A 27,891-nucleotide genomic window follows, 5' to 3' on the forward strand; every position below is an offset into this window, starting at 1 on the left:
CATGTCACTTTTAAACAGACACATGAGTATTCACACAGGAGACAAACCCTTTAGTTGTGATGTTTGTGGAAAAAAAGTTGCCTGGAAGTCAGTTTTAAACGGACACATGAGAATCCACAAAGGAGAGAAACCCTTTGGTTGTGATGCATGTGGAAAAACATTTTTCTCCAAGTCAAATTTAAACAACCACATGAGAAGCCACACAGGAGTCAAACCTAAAAACTTTACCTTTTATGTCAGGTCTAAACCAACACACTAGAATTTACAGAAGACAAAAATTGATGATGGTCAGAGGGCTCGGTGGTACCGATTGTATGGCAGCCTCGCTTTTGTTAGTCTGCCCCAGGGCAGCTGTGGTTACAATGTAGCTTACCACTGTTAGTGTGTTAATGTGTGTATGAACAGGTGTGGTTGCTGTTGTTGTATGTGCAAAATGTCTTGGTGGACACACAAATGTCCTAACCAAAACTGGTTTATGATGTCATTGTTTCAATGAGTTTGTTGAGGTCAGTGGCTGCAGCTTAAAAAAATACTCCAATCGATGCATTCAAAGCAGGCCGGTACCTTCTGCCTTAATTCCACTGTCCACTTCTTTATAGTCCTTACCTTAGGCTTACAAGTTCTTTATTTCTGTTGGTTTGTATGAGCTGAAGCAGATGGTGTTCAGAGTCCTGAAGCTGTTCAGGGCACAGGGCAGTAGGTATCCTTTAAAACTGTGTATCAGTGGTCAAGAGTGTTAGCATCTCTGGTTGAGCTCTCTGTATTTAGGAAGTTCATAAGTGAGATTTGTGTTGTAAAATATTGGAGAACAATGATGGGGGAGTCTTGGTGTTGGTTCTTCCACATCTGTAATTAGGTCAGTCCGCTAAGGGCGGCATATCTGTGGAAATCCCAGTTTCTTATGCTGAGGAAGAGCATCTCGCTCGTTTAGTTTGCCAAGTAGCGGATATTCACCAGGTAGATACACGAAAGCAGAGCTTGCAGTCCTGTCAGAGCTTGACAAGCATACCTGCACATTTCCCAGTCTGGTTCTCCAGTACTTCCCACAAAGAGCAACTGCACTTCCAACCAGGATTTCAAAAAAATCTCTGAATGGGTGGAAACCGGAGAAGAGTTACTCAGAGAGGACTGACTGACTCTTAGGAGTTGCTGTCTGGTTGGAAGTACCTGTAGCACAACTGCAAAGTACAGTACAAATACAGGGAAAAAAAAAAAAGTACAGAGATGGCCATGTATAGCGCCATCTTGGATCTAGCTAATTCCACAATGCTCTGGGTTGGGTCCTAGTTGTGCTTCAAGTGTGTTGATCTTTTTTTGCTATAGATCATACATCTATTGTGGTCGATAAAAAAGATGGATTAAATCCCCGAACACCTGACAAACTCCCCTCCTTTGGTGCAATGACACTGGTTCCTTGTTAGCTCTTTGGGTCGCAGTTTGGGTGTTTGAGCTTTTGAGTTGTCCTTGTAAACAACTGTGACTTTGTTATGGTGATACATTGCATTAAAGTCCACAAGAATATTATCAACCAGAAAACAAGGTCAAAAATCCTAATGAATAACAAAACTTGTCATGTAATAAGTTGCTATCTTGTGTCATACTATTCTAGAATTTTGTTGAATTATTATAGAGATGAGTTTCATTCTAGAAATCTATGTTTGTTATGGATCAAATACATATTGTTTGATATATTGTCGCCTCTGGCTGCTCATCTCTCACATTGTTGTGCCTCAGCTTGGGATGAAATGTGGACTTAGACCTTTCTTCGCTTCTGTTCATCAGAATGGTCCACATAAGAGGTTGTGTCTGGGCAAAGAAAATTAGTTTAGGATAAAACAACCTAAATATTGTTAATTTCATGGTGTTTAGCTTTTGTTTGTGGTGGTATAAGGCAACTTTGTGATGCTAATGTGAACATACCTCTAAGCGTTAAGGCTAGTCTCATTTGTTCTGTGTTGTTTTAAAGCTGAGACAAACTTTATTTCAATTATATGTTTAAACACTGGCGGTTCAGTAATGGAATTTGCTCCCTTTGCTTTTATCTGTGCTTTTCCTTAATCTTTGAAATAACCTGCTAAAAATGTGTTCGAATATTGCTTAAAACCTGCTAAAGGCTGTCTCTGCTAGCAGCTAACATGCTAATACCTCTGCTAATATTACACGGTAGACAGCTTTGTTTACAACATAGCTTGCTTCATTCACTCCATACTTGTTAGATAACGTGCCGTCAGAGCTTGTATACACATTAAATACCACTAGTACAAATATTAACGTATAGGTAAAACTTATACATCTGTTGAATGAGCTATTTTCTTTGTGTTAGGATTTGGTAACTCGGATGTGGTACCAACATATTTCCCTGTTTGTCCATTAGCCGTGCGCCCCCTGGCACTTTTAAATAAAGGTTTGCACCACCATTTTAAGCATTAATAATGTAGTTTTACCATGTGCTGAGGAAGAATTGTATAACATTGAAAATCAGTTGTCCAAATTGGTTGTTTTCTAATTTGAGAATTCATTCTTTAAAAAACATTTTATTAAAATAATGTGTAATGCCTGGTTCACACTGAAGGGTTTTCAAATGATCAGCTGATTTTCAAAACCGAAGACCCCATATGTGACGATACAAAATTGTAGGTATAAATTTGAATAAATAACTGAATCTGACTGCACTGTTAAATGATTAGGATTAATTGGAATGTATGTACCTGACTTTTGTGAAGTGCCTTGAGACGACATGTGTTGTAAATTGGCGCTATATAAATAAACTGAATTGAATTGAATTAAAGGAGATAAAATCACCAAGTAAAGTTGTAATTTTTGTGAGGGGGCATGGCTTAGTTGATACCATCAATCAACCATGCTAATAATATGTTAAGGAGACTTTACTGATGAATCACACAAAATTAGGTGTGGATCCGATGATGTATGAGGTAGATAAAGCAGTTGTAAGAAAATTGTGAATATGATGAGGTGCTTAACAGGATCAGATTTGGGGGCAGATAAAACTGTTCTAAGAACGATATATATCGCTCTGATAAGATCAATATTGGATTATGGATCTGTAGTATATAAACTGGCTGCAAAAACAATGATTCATAAATTAGAGATAATTCAGAATCAAGTGAGATTATGTTGTGGGGCTATGAGAACCTCTCCAAATTTGGCTGTACAGGTGGAAATAGGAGAGCTCCCTTTGCATCTAAGATATAAACAAGTTATGATGAATTATTGGGCAAATTTGCAAGGACATAAGGCAGAAAGACATCCAACAGTTAAAACTTTACAGCCGTGCTGGGAAAATCGAAACGCAAAAGTAGATTGTTTTGCTTGGGCAGCAAACAAGTGGTAATCAAATGGGATTACAAGGGAAGAGATATAGCATTGCTGTACCCTATTCAGTTACATCTTATTGGTTGTTTCCTGGCATTAATGTTGATCTAGATATCCATAAAGAAATGCAGATTTATAAAGATAAGAGGAATTGGATAGATATAGTACATCATAGATTTGAGAACACATACAGATCATTTTTTGTAATATATACAGATGGTTCTAAGGATTCAGAGTCAGGTAAAACAGGATTTGCATATTTTATTCCTGATCTAAACATATCATTGAAGCAAAGAACATCAGATCATTTAGCTGTCTTTACAGTTGAAATGATTGCAATTCTGATGGCGTTACAATGGGTAGAACAAAACAGAATAGAAAGACTTCTTATCTTCTCAGATTCACTGTCCTCCTTGATGTCGATTATGGGTTTCTCATCCAAAAGCCATATAGATTTAGTATATGAAATTTATGACATTTTATTTAGACTTATACAATTTCATTTAATAGTTAAGTTCATGTGGGTTCCTGCTCACAAAGAAATAGAAGGTAATGAAGTTGCAGATCGTTGAGCCAAACAGTCTTTAAATCAAGATAGAATTATGGAAATTGCATTTAGTAAATCTGAAATAAAATCTGTTGTTTAAGAACAAAGAATGGCAGCAGCTTTGGGATGAGGGAACCAAAGGACAACATCTATTTCAAATACAAAAATCGGTAGGTAAAATGGAAGTAATTGGAGAATATCGAAAAGAACAGGCAGTCATAACAAGATTACGATTAGGACATACACGATTAAATAAAACTTTACATATCTTGGGTAAACATCCAACAGGCAGATGTGATTGTGGAATGGATTTGAAAACAGTAGAGCATTTTGTAATTCAGTGTGAAAAATATAGGATGAGTAGAGAAAAATTAAAGCAAGAATTGAGGAAGTATGATATAGAAGCATTGAGAGTAAATACAGTACTAGCTAAACAGCAGCATCTGTCTTTCAGTTCAAAGTCGCTCATATTTTTATCATCAATCAAATTCATTATTAAACTAATGTAAAGGATTGTAGTGTGTAATTACCGTCTGCGACCACAGGAGGGCAGTATCAAGACCGAGTTTAGGGCTAAAATAATTAAAATCTTAATTTTTGTTTAGTGCAGTTGTGTAATATTTGCACTTTACTGAAAATGTTTTATTATTTTTATAAATTAGATGTTTCTGCCCAGCGTAATGCCCTGATTGCAGCATTTATTTTTCAGTATAAAATAATAATAATAATAATGTTTGTAGTTTTTTCAGGCCTTAATTATCAGAATTAACAATGGTTAATCTTTCTGGGATGATTTTTGCTGAAGTAAATTTAAAAGGATTTTTTTCAATTTAGTTTTTATCAAAAGTAGTATAAATTATTATTATGTCTATCTCTATATGTGTCTCTATGATTATTAATGAATGTCCATCTCTAATAACATACATGTATAAAATATGTAGATTGTTATTTACAGGGTTATATCAATAGATGTAATCAGAAAGTATTTAATGAAAAATATAAAGTTTAACCGTTTTGTTTCAATATAACTAGTCACTGCCCTCTGGTGGTGATGTGTTGTAACTACAGATATTCATCATATTTATTGTTCAACAGGATGGATTGTTTTTCTTTCTTTGTTATAATTTTAACGTTTATGAAGTGAGATAAAATTAGCTTAAATTAATGTTGTTAAACATGAATAAGATTCACTGCAGGGTTTAATTCAGTCTGAACATAAACACATCCTGTTAATACAGAGTTTAACACAGCAGCTGATATGTAGTGATTATCTCTGGTTCTAATTTACTCTCAGAGCAATAATAGACAACAACAGAAACCCTCTTCTCAGCCTTCTGGCTGGTCAGAAGAGTAGCTGCAGCAATAGTTGGAGTCTCTGCTCGCTGTACTCAAGACTGGAGCAGCTGAGAAGATCTTTTGTCATTAGAGCATTCAGACTTTTTTACTCTCTCTGATACAACAAATGTAATTTCCAATGTAAATATACAAATATATAGATGCCTTGCAGGTGACGTCACACGCTCACCGAACTCTAGCCGCCACCATATTGAGTACCTTCTTTGGTTGTGCAGTTGGTTGTGATAATAAGAAAGGTGACCCAAATATTTCTTTTTATCGCTTACCAAAAGAGGAAGAACGTCGTCAGAGATGGCTGTCAGCAATCAGGAGGGCTAACTGGACGCCGACTGAAAGTAGCCGTCTGTGCAGTGCACATTTTGTATCATGTGAGTTTCAAAGCACGTCCGGAGAGCTAGCTCAAGCTACTGCCAACTGGATTTAATGTCTTGAACATATTTTTCAGAAAATTAAGTGATTAGAATGAAACTGAATAGACACCGTTTGTAACAAATGCATTTGATATGAAGATCTGAATATTTTGCTTCAGAGATTGCAGTTGTTAGCTTAGACATCTGTCTACAGCAGGATCTTTTGAGATTAATGTAGTATTATTACATTCCATTCAATTGAACTTACGCAACATAATGACAGTAAAATATACAGCAACAGAAGTTGAAAACTTAGTCTTACAAGCTAATAAGCTTGATGATATATTGTGCAGATCTTAGATTAACCTAGCAAGATGTTTCATTTCTCTGGTTTCTTCGTTGTAGCTGCTTTGGACACAGACCTAGTTACATTAACTGAAACCTTTGTCTCATCAGGTGCAAAAAGCCAAAACCCACTAAGCCCAGACTACGTGCCAACAATATTTCCTCATCTAAGTTCTCCAAACAAGCGAAAGAGGATTTATCAAATGGCCGGGTTTGAACACACTCAAGCTCTAAAAAGAAAAAGAGCAGTGATTTATGCTGACAGAGGAGAGACGGGAAAAGCCGAGGACAGACAGAAGGTGGATGATGATGACCAGCAGGATGGAGGAGAAGACAGACAAGAGGTGGATGATGATGACCAGCAGGATGGAGAAGAAGACAGACAGGAGGTTGGATTGGCGATGGATGGTTCCTGAGATCAGATTTTAATTAGTCTTCCCATGTGTTACAGAAAAAACTTCAAAAATTGCACTAGTATTAATGACTGCTTTGAGATATTCATTGAAAGACCTAAAGAGATGAGAGCACGTGCACAAACCTATTCACAATATAAACATCATAATACAGTTAAGTATCTCATTTCCATAACACCACAAGGGGTCAATAGCTTTGTTTCAAAAGGTCGGGGTGGTAGGACAAGTGATAAGTATGTGACGGAGCATAGTGGATATCTTGACCTGTTGTCCCCTAGGGATGTGGTTCTTGCTGACAGAGGGTGTAATGTAGCAGATTATGTAGGACTTGTCAATGCACAACTCAAGATACCTGCCTTTATCAAAGGAAAAGCACAGCTTCACCCAGAAGAAATCGAGTTGTCGAGAGGACTGGCAGCTGTGCGCATCCATGTGGAGAGAATTATAGGACTTGTAAGGAATAAGTACTCTATTTTGCAAGGAACCATACCCATATCACTTTGTTATTCAGCCTCAGATGGACTCACGCCACTAGACAAAATGGTGAAAGTGTGTTGTGCCCTCTGTAATCTTTTCCCTCCTGTTGTTCCACCAGAGTGATGACATGCTGAATTAAACATCCCAACACACAAAGTATTTCATTTTGAAATAAATCTGACTTTTGTTGATCAAACAATATACTTGTTTCATTATTACAATATTTAATGTTTTAAAGGTTTACTACTGAAGAGAAACATATGAGAAACATGTCACCATTTTTCAATTGTGATTTTAATAACGCACAAAATTAAGACAGGATAAAAATAAGACAAGAAAATCATCCCACGTCCTCATCTTCCTCTCCTCACAATGTAGATTTTATTTGCATTAGTTCTACTTGAAATGAAATATACACTGAAAGAAGTGATGGAAAGAGGATAGTAAGGAGGAGAGGAAGGAAGGGAAGGAGAGAGGCAGGAAGAGAGGTTGAATATTCTAATTCCAATTCTCTTGTTACAATACATCAAAATAACAGAATTGGAATTAGAATATCCCTCCTCTCCCACTGCCTCTCTTCTTCCCTTCCTTCCTCTCCTCTTCCCTCCTCATCTATGCTTGTCCCTCTCCTCAGTGTAGATTTTATTTCAAGCATATCATTAGAATAAGAACAATAGGGAATAAAGAAGGCAGGTTAAACACAACTTTAAAAGATCACAAGACAATCGCAGTACCTTAATAATAAGGTTTTTCGACTTAGTTGAAAAATAACCCGAAGTGGGATTACTGGAATGACACCATGTTTAGAAGTGGAAAACTCTGGCATCAGAACAAAAGGAAACAAAACCTTAGCCTAAATATTATTGAATATCATTTTGTTATGTTAGCTTTGTACAATGTCTGTTGCATCACAGTGTAGTTCCCCAGTTTGGCTTTATCTTCCTGCATTCATAACACTTTCCACACTTTTGGAACCCTTGTCATCTGCAAGCAAGACCTGTGAAAGTGTCCTCGCTTGCATAGTTTTGATGCGCAGAAGACTACATCCTCTGGAGCTCCCTGTGGTTCACCACAGTAGCCTCCTGAATGTGGCTGTTTCTCTGAGATTGGGGAGACCACTGTGCGTGGTACCGTGTAGTACTTTCCCAAAAGTTCTGGCAGAAGTCTAGTTTTGATGAACTGCACTACTCTGCTGTACGTCTCACTGAAGAACACGTCATCAAACTGAATGCGTTGTATAAACGTTTCAGTGGGACTCCACACAACAAAGTCACAATACTGTACACCTGCTATACGCATTTGGGCTTGAACTTGTGACATGTATTTGTGATTTGCCTTCAGTGTCATCACATTGTCCTTTTCCACTAGACAGAAGTTTGTGTCAGTGTTACAGCTGTTGGCAAGAGAGCTATTTTTGAGGGTAAAGGGACATTTGATTTCAAGCACATCTTTACCATGGCAGACACATGTAATGATCCCATCTGGCGATGCACCGATCCACGGCAAAGATGTGTTGATGATGAGGCCTGCTGTTGTCACCTAGAAATCTGTGTGATGATCTTGCAACGCTTTGATGTAATGTATCCTTGCTACTGGCTCATTTAGATTTCCCCATCTAGAAAAATGATGTTACACATGAATTAGATTGACTCCTACTTACAACAATCACAACCTAGAGTATACTACTTCACATCTAAAACCTGTGCATTAGCTGTTATGCAAACATGATCTAATTATGCATTGTATACATTATCTAACTCTGTAATTACCTGACTTTTCGACAGAGCAGAAATGAAATAGTGGAAGTGTTAGGACTGGGATCTTATCTTGAGCTTGCATCACTTAAGTCTTTGAAGTGTAATGATAATAACTTTGTTACTCTGCAATATCCCTTAAAAATTTAATAAAAACCAACCCTGGGTAAACCTGGTTGGTTATGTGGCCTTTCCATATGCACTTCTGTCTTTACCTCACTGCCTCAGCAGAAACCTGACAGGATCGAGGGTAACAAATCCTTTTAATCAAGGATATGCCACTGTCCGTCCTGCCTGCCTCATGGAAGACCGATGCTGTGACTCTGCCTGCTCTTTGCTCAAACCACACCTTGCTGGCTGACTGTTCTCTAGTTGCCTTTTCTACTGAAAATGACTGCAAGATGTTTTGAACACTGAAGATTAGTTAAATGCAGTTTTTAATGTTGATACATCTGTTTATATTAGTGTTAAGCCAGGGGTCTGCAACCTTTACGATCCAAATTTGCCCTCGGCCCAGCTAAATAACACTCGTTTAGAGCCACAAATGTTACATGACCTTTTAAGTAAAAAGTAGTTTTTTTAAAAGGTCTTCAGGAAAAAAAAAACATTAGTTGGTTCTTTTTTATTTTTAGCCAATGTTATCAAGACCCACTGTGGAAGATCCAAAGAGCCACTTGTGGCTTTGGAGCCTTAGGTTGCGGACCCTTGTGTTAAGCAAAGTTCAAATAGTATACTTAATACCAGTACTTACCCAATATGCATTTACCAGAAGCTTTTACCAAAAGTGTAGTAATCTTATTGAATATACCAATAATATAAAAAATAAGGAAGTGCTTTACAAATTTAGTGAAGAATTAGACAGCCAATGTACATACCTCTTTTTCCGTTAGCTGAAGATCATCAAATACCTTTTCACTCTCTACCAGCAGTGATGATAAATCTGCTTGTAATCTTGCATTCGAGAAGAGACTTGTCAGAGGTTGTGGCAAGATCAGTTGGACAGTCTTTGGTATGTATTTGTCAGAGTGACCCGCGATGATAGACAAAATAGCCGTTCCGTTGGGATTTCTTTCCTGGACATCACACTCATGCAGCTGTTGGAAGAACCTCATGTATTCATCCTCTGAAGGGACAGGAATGCTGGGCAGTGTAGTGGATTTTGATTTATTCTTCTTGGTCATTGATATTTTGCTCAGTTCCTCATACTGGATTTGAGATGTTTTGCCTGGAATGACCCAGGCACAGGCCTTCTGAGTGCTGGACTGTCCATCTTTGACATTGACTGCTGCCAGTAGTGCATACATCAGTGCAGCTGCATGGGAGCATGCTTCACCCAATCCTGCTTTACAGGTGCAGTGAGCCATTAGCACAGTCCCATCCTCTCTGACAACAACCCAGGGTTGTGTGGGTGTGGCATTTATGGCCTGAGAGTGATTCACTTGAAGTCAAAGAATGTGATCTATTAGTAAAGTAGAACTAGAAAATACTTATCAAGATGAGTGTGAGACTTTAACTTTCTTGGGTCAAGTACAACATTAACCTCAGGTACTCGGAACCCCCCCCCCACATGACTTTTTGCAACAGTCAGGAGCTTGATGTTCGTACACCCACCCCTTGAAATTTCAAAATTGTTTATTTAGGACCTTAACATCACTCTTACATTAATCATTAGTCCTGCTCTATGTTTCAGTGGATGATTTAAATGATCCTAGCTTACCCCTTTGCAATGCTAACAGTGTTAGCCGCTGTTTACATCAAGCATAAAGATCAGTAGAACACGACTTACCTTTGCTTTACACAATAATATTTTCTTGTTCTTCTGATACCATATTTTTGGGTCAATGACCCAGCCAGCCGTGAAATATCGATAGGCATCCGTGCTTTTAAAAGCTTTCAGACTTTCCCCGATGTATGAAGACGGGTTGTGTATAAGATATATGTATAAGTCGTGGAAGGAAAAATCTGGAAGCCTGTCAGTTGATGAAAGGTGTTGAAAACAGTCTGCAGGAACTTCGTATGGATCGCATCCAATAACAGCAATTTTTTTGTTGTATCGTTTAAGTTCTTGGGGATTTAAATGAGAACGATCCATTCTGGTCTGAGAGAAAGCGCCACGGAGCTTAGCGTTCGGTACTCAACATGGCGGTAGCAAGGTAGCGTGCATGATGACATCATCCTCCTGAAACGCATCTATAATGCAGAATTGTCAGTGGGGCTGCATCTCCGGTCTTCTGATTCATCTGTAGCTTCTTTCTCCATTCGATCTTGTTCGCTGGTCTTCTGCGAGGAAACAACCCCGTTTCGTTCTTTGGCAGAGTTTTTATAGTGCAGATAGCCTCACTGCTCATCCCCTGTTGCCGGGCAAGCTATCCCATCATTGAGTTACATGGTCGCTGTGACTTTTCGGTGCTGTCACCTGGCCTCCGTAGACAGAGTCGTAAACAGCCAGCAGTTGGCTCCCTGTGATTTGACTTTTACCTTCACGACTCCCGCTCCCGTCCTGGTGCCATGACTTTTGCCTGTATTTTGGACTTCAGACTGATGAAAAACAGCGTGCACCTGGCTTTTTGTTTTTTGCTCCCATGCTTGTTATGACTTGAGCTTGCTCGTTGACCTTCCATTCATGCCCAGTTCCCGTGAGCTGGCTCTACTCTGCCCCTCCCGTCCTGATGTTATGTCTCTGCCGCCTCTGGCTCCCAAGCCATGGTGCCCTCCTTATCTGCTCAGCCTCAAGCTTTCTAACACAGTATTTCTCTGCTCACACCAGTTACAGCTAAAAAAAATCATCACTTCATTTTTATTCATCACAATTGATTAACATTACCCCTCTTCATTACATTTAATAATTGTAGAAAAATAGAAAATCATCATACATGTTGCTTTGATTATACTTGTAGTTTTCTACTTCTGAAAAAGATAAGACAGTTAAGACTTCTGAAAAAGATAAGAAAGTTACAGTTAATGTGTGACTCCATACAGGCCTCTTCAGTCCTCAGTTCCAGAGTACGAAGATATACTTATTTTACTGTTTCATAACATCTTATCCATGTAATATGATCATTATTTATTTGATACTCTAAAGATTAGGCTCTCATTCCATCATATGTGATTGTTGTTAAAATCAATCATAGTGATACACTTCTGCAAAAGAAAGAATAATTAAAACATACACCAAATGGGCCTCCCATACTTCATAGCTTTAAAATGTGAACATTTACTGCTGTATATGTCATTAAACTAATTATGAGGGTTTAATTCATTTCTGCATGGATACATGGAAGGATGTCACCTCATATTGACAATGGACAGAAACCTGATGGTAGCCCCGCAATAAAACCACCTTCGAAATAATAATCGCGCCCGCCAAATGGGCGGAAAAATCCTGGATGTGAGGGACTGGGTACCTGTTGTTATTGGTCGCATAATTAAGGCGCCAAAAATCCCCAAAGGGTCACCAACCTCCAGCGGCCTTGGGAACCATATTTAAAGGATACGCCCATGGACCTTTGGAGCGGCATACATTGCCGAGGCCATCCATGTTAGCAAACTCCTCTTTAGCTATTGCTAACTTAGTGGCATCTAGGCGGCATTCCCGCACAAAAACCGGCGGACCCACCATAGAAATACAATGCTGTACCCCATATTTAGCTATTGTAGCAGAAAAAGTGGGGACCGTGAGAGCAGGAAACTCAGCCAACAATCGCTGAAACTAATCACCCATGGGAAACATGTTAGCAAGAGGCCAATGGCCGGGACCCCCAAGTGTACAGGGATAGGTTTAAAAAAACACAGCACCAATAAATCCACTATTCACTATTAGAAACAAGCACTAACAACCGGAAAGCACACAAACAATCTGCACCCAGAATAGGTACTGACACAGATGCTACTACAAAGTCCCTGTTAAACTGACGTCCATTGAAACATCATTAGCAGTATCTGGTGGTGGTCCGTGGCTCTGACACAAAATGTCTGCCGCCGACACTGGCATTATGAAACAAAACGGAAGGAAACGACGACCAGAAACTTCGTTCAAGAAAAAAAAACAGCTTATTTGAGCTGCCGGCACACAGCCACTAGCAAACACCGGCAATCTCTTTTCCCTGAAGTTGGAACAAACACGGAGGTATGCAGCGCTTTGCCTTCACTCCAAATCGGCGGTGGTAGAAACAGAGAACTTCGTCCTTTCGCCGCTCCGTCACCGCAGCCAAGGCTTCAGCAGCCTCTGGCCCTCCTTGAGCCATGCATGCACCTTGAACCTTGTTGTGATTATCAGCAATAAAACTAGAACCAATTATCCTGCCCCACTTGCAATTTGTGACTAATAGACTTTATACAAATGTAGAGGTGCACCTTTAAGTTTCTAAGGAGGCTTGTCAAAGTGGAGTTCAGTGTTTTGTTGCTTCAAGGCAAAGAAAAGGTAAGACAGCTCCTGGTTGGATTAAAACCCATGTTTTAAGCATAACTTTTCACTTTAAAAATGTATTATAATCTTAACAGAGAAAGGCCGTTCATTATCGAAAACCTTCCATTGTGGCAGAATTACAATTCTGCAAAGATAAGTGGACCAACATTCCTCCATAGGGCTGTAAAAGACTCATTGCATGTTATCACAAATGCTTTATTGCAGTTGTTGCTGTTGGGGGTTAGCCCAACCAGTTATTCACAACTATCTACCTGGTGTGGATTTGACATGCGTTTGTATAAATATGATTTTGAAGCAAAACGTTTTCCACATGTGTCACAAGCAAATGTTAGTCTCCTGTGTGGATTCTCATGTGTTTATCTAAAGTTGACTTCCAGGAAAATCTCTTTCCACATGCATCACAGGCGAAGGGTTTGTCCCCTGTGTGGATTCGCATGTGTGTCTTTAATTGTGACTTTTGCACAAATCTCTTTCCACATGCATCACAGGCAAAGGGTTTGTCTCCTGTGTGAATTCTCATGTGTACGTCTAAATATGACTTCCAGGCAAATCTTTTTCCACATGCATCACAAGCAAAGGGTTTATCTCCTGTGTGAATTTTCATGTGTATGTTCAAATTTGACTTGGAGACAAATCTTTTTCCACATTCATCACAACTAAAAGGTTTATCTCCTGTGTGAATTCTGATGTGTTTGTTTAATTTTGACTTGGAGACAAATCTTTTACCACATGCATCACAACCAAAGGGTTTGTCTCCTGTGTGAATTCTCATGTGTACGTCTAAATATGACTTCCAGGCAAATCTTTTCCCACATGCATCACAACCAAAGGGTTTATCTCCTGTGTGAATTCTCATGTGTTTATCTAAAGTTGACTTCTGCACAAACCTTTTTCCACATGCATCACAACCAAAGGGTTTGTCTCCTGTGTGGATTCTCATATGTATGTCTAAATATGACCCCCAGGCAAATCTTTTCCCACATGCATCACAACTAAAAGGTTTATCTCCTGTGTGAATTCTCATGTGCATGCTTAATTGTGCCTTATAGTAAAATCTTTTTCCACATGCATCACAACTAAAGGGTTTCCCAGCATGGACTTTTTTGTGTTGTTTTAAGTTATGTTTCCTGGTAAAACCTTGACCACACTCACCACAATTAAACTTTTTAACACCTTTCTGGACTTTTGTCAGTGAATCTATAATTTTCTTCTCTCTGAAACACGTCTCATTACTGGAACAATCTGAAGACGTTAATCTTGGATGACATGTCATGTGACTCTGAAGAGAGCGTCTGTTAGTAAATTTTCCTCCACACTCAGAGCAGCTCAAAGATTTGTTGACAGCGTTTCTGCCTGACCCTGGAGTCCTGCTCTCCTTCCAATCAACCTCACTGTCTTCAGTTTCAGAGTCTGATAAGAGTTTAAGCTCAGATTTATGATGCTTCACACCAGTTCCACAGTCCTCTTCTATCATTTCTACTTTTATCTGGTCAGTTGAGATGCTTCTTGGAAGATCTCTCTCTTCTGTTTTGTGTTGATGAAGCTGAGAGAGCAGACGTTTCTCTTCATCCTCTTCACTCTTCATATGAACAACAGTTAATGGAAACATGGTATCATTAGTCTCTTTTTTCACATTCAGTTGTTCTCCATCCTGGCTGGCCCAGATTCTTTCATTTTCCTCCTTTATGTGGAGGAGCTCCAGCTCCTGCTGGTTCATATGAGGACTCTGTTCTTCAGGAGCCTCTTCTTTAACATCTGCAGACATAATTGAAACACATTACATGCATAATGAACAACTTTATCTTGACAATGTTACAAAGATGATAAAGATTAAAACTAGAGAAAATAATCTGATAAATATTATCAGTGAACAGTACAGTAGATAAAAACATAGAGGCCACAATGGTGTGATAACCTGGACTGTAAATATATTGGTTTCACGGTGTCATGGTTTAACACTAGAACTCCCAGGGCCGTCAATTTGACGGGTTTGAAAGTTTGACATGACATAACTCTGGTTTATTAAACTCTTATCTTCCTGGCATCCTGACTTTTTCTAAACCTGTGTCTTGTGTATTCCTATGTCTCTATTTAAAGATCTAAGTATTTCTACCTCTAACTACCACAGCCGCTATTTTGACGGCCCTATTATTTACATTGACGTTTTCTTTCCCGCAACGGAGTATACGGGCGAGCGTTGCTTAGCAACCGCCACTCTAGAACGCAGTCAGAGAAGGAGATTGTTGGCATTCTACAAATAGCTTCTAGAAGGATGTTTTCTGCTGAAGAGGCATTGGAGATGCTTCAAAAATTAGATGATTGTGATTCTGGGGTCGAGAGGGATTCTGACGGTTCTTGGTCAGTATTCAGTTCCAGTGACAGCAGGTCAGAGAGTGAGCCTCCCCCGGCTAAAAAAACACGAGTCGTCCCGTTAGCAGGAGGTTGTGACTCATTATTTCAAGGTAGTAAAAGACTAGCCTATGTAACCATTTTATCATTTTAGGCTATAGTTTACAGATTAATAAACTAATAATATATAAACTATAGCAACAGTGCCACAATCAGCGCAGGTTCAGAGACAGGGAGAGGAGCCAGGTGATCAGTGCCCAGCTATAAACCCAGCAATCCAGCTGGCAGGAGAGAAACTACAGATCAAGATACTGATGATGGACAAAGAAATAAACAATAAGTTAGGTCATAGATATAGTAGCTCAGGAACAACAATCTATTCTGCGCTTTACTGCGTTTTCATCGCAAGACGAGCGCACACCTGGGAAGGAGGAGGAAATAGGAAAGGATGGCGCTGTGTGGACAGTAGTAGGGGAGGAAGAAAGTAGAGGGAGCCGTCAGACACAGAACACGCTGACAGAGCACCTGATCCAAGATGCCCAGACCGCGTTCTTCTGTTTGGTGGATGCCAAAATGCTCATCCACGTTCAGGACTGCAGGGTGGCTGAGGCCCGCAGAGTTTTAGGAGATTATTCCTCCTGGGACATGAGTGTGGATGAGCTGAAGGCATTTTTAGCACTAGTTTATGTCCGCGGAGTGAAAGGGGGGCGTAACATGGAGCTGCCCAGCTTTTGCTCAGATTAGTAAAGCTTTTTTTTTTTTTAAATGAACCCGCTACTCTGTATTATTTTTCAGTACTATTTTTAAATAATAATAACACATAATAGGTTTTGATCAAATACTATTATCTTGTCAAAACCATCATTTTATAGCCTTCAAGAAAACCTTTAGCATTCTGACCAATGTAATGTGATGACATCATCACCGCCTCGCATCCAGAATGCTCGCCGTCAAATTGACGGGCTTGGGAGTTCTAGCGTTAATTACCATATTCTAAAACACAAATGTATATAGTGATTTAAATGCTTTAATTTAACGCTGAAAAAGAATAGTTATTACATTGTTGATAAAAATACCGTATGTTCATTATTTTGTACATAATATATAAAGCTTTTTTTGTTATTTTTGAGGACTTTCAATTAGTTTGGATGCTTTTATTAGAAGCTTCTTGCTTGTGATTGGTTATGATTTTAATCAGATTTTCTTGAATCTCTTTAATCCTGCCTTACAGGTACAAGCTTTCATCATGCTGAGCTGTGCTTTACATTAGATTATAACTGCATTATCTAACCTCTTATCCAACCAGGTCCCTGAACAACTGACCATTAACAGAGTTTATCTACAGCCACTTCAGTGATATATTTCTTCCTGATTGGGAATAATACTCTCCTCCATTTGAGGATCTTCTTTGGAAACTAGTCAATGACGCTGAAGTTGGTTCCCCGTAGCTCTCTGCCCCGACTCCTGACCTGCTCTTTCTGCTTGTAGTGCCTGAATTTCACTACAAATGGCCGAGGCCGGTTGTTGTCGGGCTTCTTACCTCCGAGCCAGTTAACACGATGGAATGTGATGTTTTTAACCTCGTCACTTGGGAGTTTTAGCTGACTTTGGAGAAATTCCCAGATAGTGGATTCACCGTCCTCCTCTACCCGTTCCGGGATGCCGGAGAAGACAAGGTTGTCCCACATGCCCCGAGCTTGTATATTCAGGATGGTCTCCCTCATTTCTTTGTTTCAGACAGCTGCATCATTCCATCGGTACATTTCTTTACCTTATCCCTCAGCGTTTGTTTCTTGGCTGTGAGCGAAGCTTGTTGTTTGTGGCTGAACTCCAGAGATTCCCTCAGAGCTTGAAAATTCCTTGTGTAGAACTTCCACCAGGGTAAGACGAGCATCCAGGCTGGTTAGCTTCTTGCCAATAGAGTCCAGGACATCAGCGTAGCTTTTCTCCGGAGAGATAGTGGAGGTGCTGGCCGAGCATTCTGAACGGGGATATCTTGATGCTGTTGTGGTCATGGATGCAGATTTTTGTGTTTTGCCCATTACTATGTTGTCAAAACATTGGTCTACCTAGCTCTCCAGGCTGTCTAAGGTTTCCTCTTCCAGTTTGTTTTATTGAGAAATATGAGACAGTGGTTGGTATTTTAAACGTTTCTATGTTGGGCTTCAATTTATTGGCTTGTTTTACTTGAGTTATTACTTGCGCACAGCTGTCACGAGATCTCAGCCACTCATCATGTCCTCACATTCATGCTTCTCACTTAATACTTCCAATTATTAAGTGCAAGCAGCCAAACAATCTCATTTTCATAGTTTATTCTGAATATCTAAACATTGTGGGTGATTTTGGATATGAATGATACATTATATATTAATTATGATTGTTGAATTATATATTTTTTTCCAAATATTCATAATCATACAATCATAATTTCACAACATGCCATTCTAACAAAATAATCCTAATGGGTACCAAATTCGGCACGGTAATGGTAGATAAACTTTTAGTGTTCAACACACACACACATCCTTGTACTTATATCTTTATGAGGACTTTTCAGTTACTTCCATTGACTTCCATTCATTGGGCCTAACCCTAACTCAATTCATACCCTAGTTCTAAACCCAACTCCTGTCCCAAGAACGCAATTTGAAAATGTGAGGACCAGGAAAATGTCCTCACTTTGCGATAAAAATACAAAAAATGGTTCTTAATCAGCAGCAAGTACACACACACACACACAAGGCCAGTACATCCATTCATCGATGTGGAAACTTGGGAATAAGCGCCTTGCCCAAGGTGATATCTACCTGTAGGAGGTCTGGAGCTGGAATTAAATATCAGGATAAATACTATCCCCAGCGTGTGCATCAAGTCTAGACCAACAGTTTCCTGACAAAGCTGGTTGCATTTTAGCCACTAAATGTCACAGCAAGACAGAGAAAGACTAAAGAGGCTTGATTTCTGACGGCAGCCTCAACTGAAAGAAAGAGGACCCGTGTCCTCAGGTGCACCAGAACCAGCCTCTCTCTGACCTTCATAATGTGGGAGGTCAGAGCTATGGGTCTATAGCCTTGAAATCCTTTAGAATGTACTTTCTTTGGCACTGGGACCAGACATGATGTTTTTCATAGCTCTGGAACTCTTTGTTACTTCAGGCTCATAGCAAAGGGGTACTGCAGCACTCCACTCAGCTGACCCGCACAAGCCTTCAGAATCCTTGGGCTGATACCGTCAGGACCAGGAGATTTCCTAGGGTGAAGCTTTTAAAGCTCTCTACGCACCTGGTCAACAGAGATATTAAAGCTACATGCAGAAGATAAATGAGGAGGGGGAGTCAGACCAAGGACCTTCGGGCTACCGCTGAGAGGTAGTTGATGTAACAACGAAGCAGAATTAAAGCTGCTACTGGGGTGGGGCATTCAAACCTGTTTTAATTTTTAGGCCGTGGTTCAGTTTTACTCAACTAAAACTGAATTAATGACGCTGGATTTTTATGCTGGGCCACAGGAAGAAATACTTTGAAAAGCATTATCACTTATTTTTAATTAAAATTAAGAATATTCAGTGCCATCCATGCCCAGATGTCACTAAGACAATCAAGAAGAGGCTAAACAAAAACATTATGTTTTAAAGGGAAATAGACTTGACAGTCATCAGCACAAAAATAAAACGCAACATCAGGGCTCCAAGAATGGAGCCTTGAGGTATCCCCCAGGGGAGGTAAAATCATCCACCATGACCCAGAAACTCCTATCAGAGAAGTAGAACCTGAACCATTAAAGAGCTGAGCCAGTGATGCCCACCCACTGCTCCAGTCTGGAGATGAGAACGTTATGATCAACTGGATAAAAAGCAGCTGGTAAATCTAAAAGCAGTTCCCAGAATCCGTTGCTAAGAATACATCATCAAAAATCCCTAAAAGAGCCGATTCAGTGGTAAGTTTTAAACACAGACTGGAACACTTCCATAATCATATATTTATCCAGTAAGGCTTCAGCTGGTTGTAAACTGTTGTTCCAAAATTTTGGACAGAAAAGGGTAACTTGGAGATCGGCCTAAAGCTTAACAAAGCAAAATGATTGAGGCCAGATTTCACAATAGTATGTTTAAAATTGTTCTGCTCCACGCTGGAGGTCAAACTACTGTTAATAACTTTAAGGATAAAGAGGCCAATAGAAGAAGAAAACTCCTTAAGACGACCTGGAGGAAGAACATCACAGGGGGAGCCAGATGGTTTTATACTGATAACCAGTGTCTCTAGAGAGGAAAGGAAATAATGCTCCCAGTGATCAAAGACAGCGAGGCAGGTGACCAGATGGACGGGTCATAGGAGGGAAGAGAAATACAGGCCCTAATGTCAACCTTGTCCAAGAAATTAAGAAACTAATTACAGAGTTCTCTGGAAGCTTCTAGAGGAACAGGTTCAGGCGCATTAAGAGCAGAGTTAAAAGGAGACATCTGCAAAATCCACTTTTTTAGCCTTTAAATACATTTTGTTGTGTACTTTGAGTCTGTAGGAGAGCAGAATAGTTTAATTTAGTCTCTCCAGGTGCTACGTAGATATTTGTGTGAGTGTTTCCTACAATTAAATCTGCTTTCCATCCTGTGGGTTTGTGCTCACACGGAGTGTTTTCTTTTATATGTATTTTACTCATGACTTATTTGTGATAAAAGGGGGGCCTTTAGGGTTTTTAATCTTTTTATATTGTTTATCACTTGTGTCTGCTCTAAGTGCTTTCTTCCCCCACATGCCATTGACAAAGAGATAAGAGAGAAGGATGAGTTATGCTATTATCAGCAACATCTAGGGACTGGCACCAATCCTCACTCCTTTCTCTCTGTTTAAAATCAAGACACATGAACTCTAACCTTACACACACACACACACACACACACACACACACACACACACACACACACACACACACACACACACACCCACCTTGAATGTTGTTTGAACTGTGTGTGACCAAGCATGTATAAATAAAGAGAGAGGGGGCTAATACTTCGTAGATTTGCACTGCAAGTGTGAACTACCCTTGCCGCAAGTAAAACTGACTCTGTGTCGTTCTTTACCTTTGAGTTGATTAAATATTACCTATCAAGAATAGTTTAATTTAGTCTCTCCAGGTTCTGCGTAGATATCTTTATAATCTGTTTGCGTCGTATTTTCCTGCCAGTTTCAGCTCAGGAAACGTCTAATTTCTTCGTCCTTTTTATGAAGCAAATCTGGTTTTGATCATAAAAGACAACCAGATGCACCAGACTGTTAGCTGCCAGACAGGAGACACACACACAAACAAATCCTTACTCTTGATAGGAGCTGCAGTTAATGGAAACCTGGTATCAGTCTCCTCCTTCACAGTGAGCTGCTCTCCTTCCTGACTGGTCCAGAGTTCCTCCTGTTCCTCCTTTATCTGGAGGGGCTCTGGCTCCTGCTGATCCACATCAGGACTCTGTTCTTCAGGAGCCTCTTCTTTAACATCTGCTGGCAGCACTGAAACACATTACATGCATTATGAACAACTTTAACTTTATGTTTCTAAGCTGGTAAAGATTCACATTAGAGAAAAACATCTGATCAGCAGTTTAGAGAAAACTGAACCTCAAGAACTGACAGTTTAGGTCATGTGCAGAATCTCATATTTAACCCCTGAATTAAATCACTATTATATAAAACATAATTGCCTGAGTTTTGCTGTGAAGCAGATGGTTTGTGAAATAGAGATTGTTAATTGAATATAGCACAGACAGCTGATATAGCAACATTTAGATATTTAGTAGGAGGATAAGACAAAGGAGGCATAATTTAGCATAAATCAACCACTGGATTGCAGCAACTTGTTCCCTAAACAATTCTTGGTATGTGGTAAATACGTATCAAGCGACATTAGTGGACAGTGCGTGAGAGAAATGCATCAGATCTATTCTATTTTATGATCAGTTTTAATCATCAATTAACACTATATCAATGAGGGTTATTATTTAATGTGTTACTCCATGCTTGTGGCTTTATGTTCAGAATATTTGATGTGCGTACGATAATATAAAATGCACTGCAGGAGCTCTCTCCACATCAGCAACAAGAAGATTACAGAACAGTTTCTTGTTATTCTATTGAACTTCATATTCAGCGAGATGTTTTATCCAAAAAATGTCCGTCCCCTTAAACCAGGGGTCTGTAACCTTTACAATCCAAACACTGCTTTTTTTTTTTCTACAGTTTGTTTTACAGAGAGGAACGGCCAAAATCTTCTGGAAAATGAGAAAAGCCAGCAGGGACTCACCCTAAATGACTTGCAGCTGTAATTGTGACCGAAGGTGGTTGTGCAAACTGTTAAATTAAGATCAACTTTATTGGCCAAGTTTGAGTACAAACAAGTGCAATGTGCTTATTTGTTTTACAGCAGATTAGCTGACTACTCTGACTGGGCGGGGAGTGGGTCGAAGAGAGAACCTGCCCCTGGAGAGCGCTGGTTTTGATGGTTCTTGAGCAGGAGAAGATGCTTCCCAGCCTCACTTGCTGCTGCCATTCAGTCACGAAGCTGGTGATCCACTGACAGGTGGAGGCCGGCACTGTGAGCTGGGTGACCTTCTGATGGAGGATGTCTGGGTTGATGGTGTTTAACTTTGCGTTCTCTCTCTGTGTTTAGCTGTGACACCTTCCTGGAGGTTGAGCTGCTGCTGCCAACAACTTAATGTTCTCCTGCTATAGATGATCCACTTGGCCCCGTCTCTCCTAGACATAGCTACTGGCTGAGCTTCTACTGTGACTAACTGTATGTGCTCTCTTTTATACTCTAGACTTGAAAACTGGCTTAGAGTTTATCTGCTTATCTGTGTTTTTCTCCTAGATGAAGCCACTAAAGGAGCTACAACTGCCTTTAACATTTTACTTTTCTTTCACATAGAAAGTACTCCTGGTTCAGGGCTCTCAAACCCCCAGTTGGTCTAGGCAGAGGGCCAGGAGGAGTGAATGTTGCAACTCACTGACTGGATGCAATCAGTTGTGTTTCCTTAGAAATGATTTAACCAATTTGAACAATAAACTGAATCTGACTGCACTGGTTGATAACTAGGATCAATTGAATTGAATGAGTAAAAAAAATGTGTTAAAAAAAATACTATGAAGTCTAAGGATAACCTTTATTAATTTGACTCATCGTTTTTCCCACTTATACTATAATAATATAAAGCATAAGTTCTAATGTTTCCCTTTTGTTAGAATAGGATAAGAATGCTCATCGACACACATTACAAGGATAAATGGCCCAAGGTCCGTCATAAATGACCTGTGGCTCAGTCCACTGGGTTTGATAGTAGAGCAGCCGGGAACTGGGTTGATTAGAAAGCTGCAGTAACATTTAGATTAAAGATGGACACCAGCTACTACACAACCTACCAGATAAACACCACAATGGTGACACATAGTCTACTGATAATCACTGGGGGAGGGTACATCCATTGCATTGGAGTGCCGGATATAAAACTACATGTGACCTTCTTTCAGGGCTCTTCGTCATCCTTTCACAGATGGCGACGGTCCGAGACGGGAGCCTCAGCGCTGATCTCTGCAATCATTCCTCTGCCTAATTTAGATTAAAGGAGCTGAAAGTTAGAAACTGTTCGAGAGTCGTTCCTTTAAGAGTCAGTGTTAGATAGAGTGTGATCACTTCTGGGGACAAAGGACAGGAGGGACTCCGAGACGTCTGACCACCAACAGGGTGCGTTAGCTCAGACAAAAGTTTGTGAACAACATTTCAAGACACATTCTAGCTCTTTCAAGGTCCTGTGGTGTATATCTACCTTGACCAGACCCCAAACACCAGCACTCCTTAGAAGATGGAAGAAAAAGACATCTACAAATAATCTTTGCAAATTGAGGAAGTGTGTTAGAAGTTACTTTGAATGGATTTTCTCCATTTAGATAGCAGAGAGACGGTTGCACCACCTACCAGGAGATGGAGGTAATGTAATACCAAACATGAAAGGATGAATGTTTTCACAGTCCAGACTGTTAATGTGGCTGTTTTTAATTAATTCAGTCAGAATTCATTAATTTATAAATCAATTAATTTTTAGGTTACTTTAAATGTCTCTAGATAAATGACTGTTTTGTAATATAACATTGATATTTTAACATATTAATTGATGGATTAACTACTTATCATATAAGTAGCATTAAACATCTTCCTCAAACATTGAAACTGAAACAACATGAGATGTTTGTCCAAAACTCCTGCAGCTGTAATCATTCCCAACAAACAGATCTTTGTGCTTCCAGCGGCTCCAATACCGCTCCTCTACCGTAATACACCATGGATGGACGCATCTGATTTCTACCGTCAGCGATCGTCGGCTCACTTCACCGCAGTTAGATGATCCTCTGTCGTTTCAAACTCTAATATTTCTGAGCTGGGCTCCAGAAGCTCCTGCTGATGTTTCACTATCCTAACAACGAGTTCTAATTCAGAGGAATAATCCACCAGCAGACTGAAAACGGCTCCTAAACTTTAACTACCATCCACACAGTTGGCATGAAGAAGGAAACATCCAAACCTAATCTGGGCTGGAAAACATCATCCATCATCTGGTGTCTCTTCCTCTGCTGCGTCCTGCCGCTGTTTGAGCTCCTGCTTCCCTCCAGTTTCTTTGACCAGATGTTCCTCAAGCTGCTGGGCTTCTTTCCAGAGTTCATCAACTGCTGCTGCTGCAGCTCTCTTACAGCTTTATCAACACTCCCGCTTCTGGGCTGCTGACGAACAGGGAACAAAGGATGAAGAACCCGGAAGAGATCCACGTGTTTGGGAAGAGGGGGCGTGGCCAGCGGAACCGGAAATAAATGTATTGTTGTTATTATGTATTACTGTTGCACGTGTGTTTTTACAGTTGTTTCCAAACACGATGTTTCAAAGTGAATATTTCAAAATACGGATGAATTGTGTTGAGACAAGGTAACAATTAAAACGTCGAGCAATGAGCCAGGAGGCCCCAAAGAATGAAAAACATTTGAACATTAGAACAAACTTCCAAGGAAACACAAATATTTCTAGTTCTACCTGCCTTCTTTTTCCAACAGGTTTGGATATCATTTACATTTAAGTCAGAATCCTTGTAGACTGCAATACAGGGAGATTTTCTAGAAAAGTTGCATTTATGCAATATAATAATGGATTAGTGATTAAGTCTCAACATTTCTGATCATATTTAGGGACATAAAATGTTCAAATATCAGAAAAACAAACACTGTCCACCATATCCAGGATAAATCAGGAAATATATCCTTCGAAACCGTTTTGATTCCTGAGTCACATGAAGAATCATGAGGCTCGCAGAGGTGTGGGTTATATCAGCATCTTTACATCACTGGAGGAAATGTTTGATTTAAATCTGTGTCATATTTGAACAAATACTCCTCATTGTTTATTAGGTATGAATATTTGTGTAGCAACATCCAGACCTTTACCTCTTATATACTTTAACTGTTTCCAAACTGTAACGTCTCTCATCAGAAAAGAAATAAATCATTTCACACACATTTTATCAGCTGGAGAAATCAACCAGGCATCAATCAGACAGGAGATATTAATGTAGTAACTCAGAACCACTAGGAACAGCTCTCAGAACCACAGTTTATTCCTCAGATGAGATTAAAATTGGACAAAATGATCATACTTGTAAAAATGCCCATTTTCTTCTCAAACATATTCATGATTTAACTGTTAACTTATCAAAGAAAAAACAGCTCAAAGTATTTACCAGTAGAAAGCTTAATATCAATGATTTATGGTCAGGGTCAATGGACCTTATGGTTCATTAAAGGTTAAAGTAGAAGACTAATATTTCTTTTTTTTTAAACAGTCTATGCGTGAGCATCTGGAATAATCTCTGCTGGTCCAGATGTGATTTTTACTGTCGGATTTTCTGCCTCTGTTTATTAATGAAACCAAATGGATGCATGAATTTCTTTGGATCAGAATCTGAGGAATGCAGCAGCATGGAGAGGAGGCTGGGTGTGAAGTTTGTTATGGAATGAGGAGATGTTTGCATATAGGGGGTCCTTTTTGTTGCAGAGGACAAAGTCTGTGGGGAGGCATGTCTCCATAAAACCCCAAATCAACTCTCATGGTACTCCCTCTGGGTCTTAATTATTACCCATCGTTTTATTTCACAGTGACCTTACGTCAGGAGCTTATTTAAGAACCAGATCCACATGGAATGAACAATGAGATCTGAATACTGACTGTTAACTCATATGGATAAACCATTTAAGGTGAAACTGTCTGGTATCTCAGACTGCTTTCAGCCCAGATTTAGAGACCACCATCTCCAGATGTCACTGTAAATGTTTCAGCCTCAAGTGATTTAGACATTCATGAGTTTTCTAGTTACATCTGTAAATGGTTTATTCTTAATCTAAACAGAAATCAGACAAAAATAACAACATTTTCTATTAAAATGATGACTAATAGGTTGATTAAACAGAATGTAGGAAAGATTCATATGTTTGTGACGCTGTAATTTTTAAATTCCACATTACATGTGGCAGAAACACAGTGACATCTGGAGATGATTTACTGTATAATCTGGCAAGAAACCATCCTGGGATTAACTTTATATTCAAATGATAATTGATATGGTGATCATATAGACAACACTTACAAATATGAGGGGCTTTTATTTTGAAATTCCATATTACATTAGGATTAAACTTTTACACTGACATCTATACATGGCGTCCTCCTAATCTGGACATAATGAGCCTGAGATAAAATAGTTTTTTCCTTCATTATACATTTGAGAGGTTTCCATGTTTATGGGGCTTTAATTTTGAACCTCCATATCTCACATGGATGAACCTTTCACAGTCACAGCTGTAGATGTTAGTTTTGAAGTTTTTAAAATATGCTTGAAGAAGGGTCACTTTAACAGTTTTTACACGGCTCACACTGAGGACCTTGGAGACTTCAAGTAAGTGTTTTGTCTTCTCAGAAAGGTGCTAAACTTGTTTTAGATGCAAGTTTTAGATAGACTTTCTTATTTAATGTGTCTCTTTATTTTCATGACTGTTTATATTTTGGATTCTAACTGAAGGAATCAACATTGTGAATGAAACATATGAAATTATGCAGTAAACAAAAGGTGTTAAATAACTAAACGTCTTTTATACTTTTAGACCCCCTTGCTTTGATGGCTGCTTTATATGGCATTGAGTGTAAAGACATAACAATATTTTCTCATAACCCTGTCCTGTCTGACCATTTCTTAATAACCCTTGAGTTTAATTTAACCGAGTACTCCACACCTGAAAGAAAATTTCATTATAGTAGATCATTATCAGACAATGCTGTAACAACCTTTAGAGAATCTGTTCCACTTTTAATTTCCTCATTATCACAGAAAAACACAGTGGAGGGCAATAATTTTGTTTCTTCCCCTTCACATATTGATTCTCTTGTTGATAGTTTTACTTCATCATTGCGTGATGCATTAGACAATGCAGCCCCCTTGAAAAAGAAGATAATTATTCATAGGAGGCTAGCTCCTTGGTTTAACTTTGATCTGCGTACTTTAAAGCACAATGTTAGAAAATTAGAGATAAAATGTCGCTCTACACATCTAGAGGATTCTTACTTAATCTGGAAAAATAGCCTACTGTTGTATAAAAAGACACTTCGCCAAGCCAGAACAGCTTATTTCTCATCATTAATAGAAGAGAACAAGAATAATCCTAGGTTTCTCTTTAGTACAGTTGCTAAACTTACACAGAGTCATAGCTCTGTTGAGCCATCCATTCCCTTAGCTATTAGCAGTCATGACTTTACGGGATTCTTCTTAAATAAAATTGATTCTATTAAAAATCAAAACTTTGACATACTTCCCAAGATGATTACTTTATCCTCAGCAAGTGAGACAACATTAGAAATAACTGCAGAACCTGATTTGTGTTTGGACTGTTTTGATCCTGTGAAGCTTCCTGAGTTATCAGAAATATTAGCTTAATCTAAACCTTCAACTTGTATGTTAGACCCAATCCCAACCAAATTATTTAAGGAAGTGTTCCCTCTGATTACCAGCCCCATTTTAGATATGATTAATTTATCCTTAGTAAATGGATATGTACAACAGGCTTTTAAGGTAGATGTAATTAAACCTTTACTTAAGAAACCTTTGCTTAATCGAGATGACTTGAAAAATTACAGATCTATATCCAGTCTTCCATTCTTATCTAAAATTCTTGAGAAAATAGTTGCTAATCAAATGTGTGAGCATTTACACAGCAACAACCTGTTTGAAGAGTTTCAGTCAGGCTTCAGAGCTCATCATAGCACTGAAACAGCTCTGCTGAAAGTCACTAATGATATTCTTATGGCCTCAGATAATGGACTTGTGTCTGTACTTGTCTAGGTAGATCTCAGTGCTGCATTTGATACAGTCGATCACAATATTCTCTTAGAAAGGCTGGAATATGCTGTAGGGATCAGGGGAACAGCGCTAGGCTGGTTTAAATCTTATTTGTCTGACAGATTCCAGTTTG

At 39.2% G+C, this 27,891-nt stretch overlaps 3 protein-coding genes across 7 annotated transcripts in view; 2 read left to right on the plus strand and 1 right to left on the minus strand.

Moving 5' to 3' along the window:
* LOC124861391 (NACHT, LRR and PYD domains-containing protein 3-like) overlaps positions 1-27,891 on the plus strand; it is a 923,911-nt gene that overhangs the window by 445,706 nt on the left and 450,314 nt on the right. The gene's annotated exons all lie outside the window — the stretch shown is intronic.
* LOC124861426 (gastrula zinc finger protein XlCGF57.1-like) overlaps positions 1-27,891 on the minus strand; it is a 1,067,819-nt gene that overhangs the window by 53,895 nt on the left and 986,033 nt on the right. Inside the window, exon 3 of one of the 2 annotated variants that reach the window (XM_047355196.1) lies at positions 13,181-14,756. The exons of the other annotated variant lie outside the window; for it this stretch is intronic. Coding sequence (XP_047211152.1) covers positions 13,330-14,756 — 1,427 coding nt within the window. The 3' untranslated portion in view covers positions 13,181-13,329. Of the gene's footprint in view, positions 1-13,180; positions 14,757-27,891 lie in introns of those variants that run through there. 2 annotated transcript variants of the gene reach the window in all.
* Positions 1-27,891, plus strand: part of LOC124861475 — a 337,361-nt gene that overhangs the window by 30,476 nt on the left and 278,994 nt on the right. The window lies entirely within an intron of this gene.

This window comes from Girardinichthys multiradiatus, chromosome 24 (genome assembly GCF_021462225.1).
Source record: "Girardinichthys multiradiatus isolate DD_20200921_A chromosome 24, DD_fGirMul_XY1, whole genome shotgun sequence".
Lineage (NCBI taxonomy): Eukaryota > Metazoa > Chordata > Actinopteri > Cyprinodontiformes > Goodeidae > Girardinichthys > Girardinichthys multiradiatus.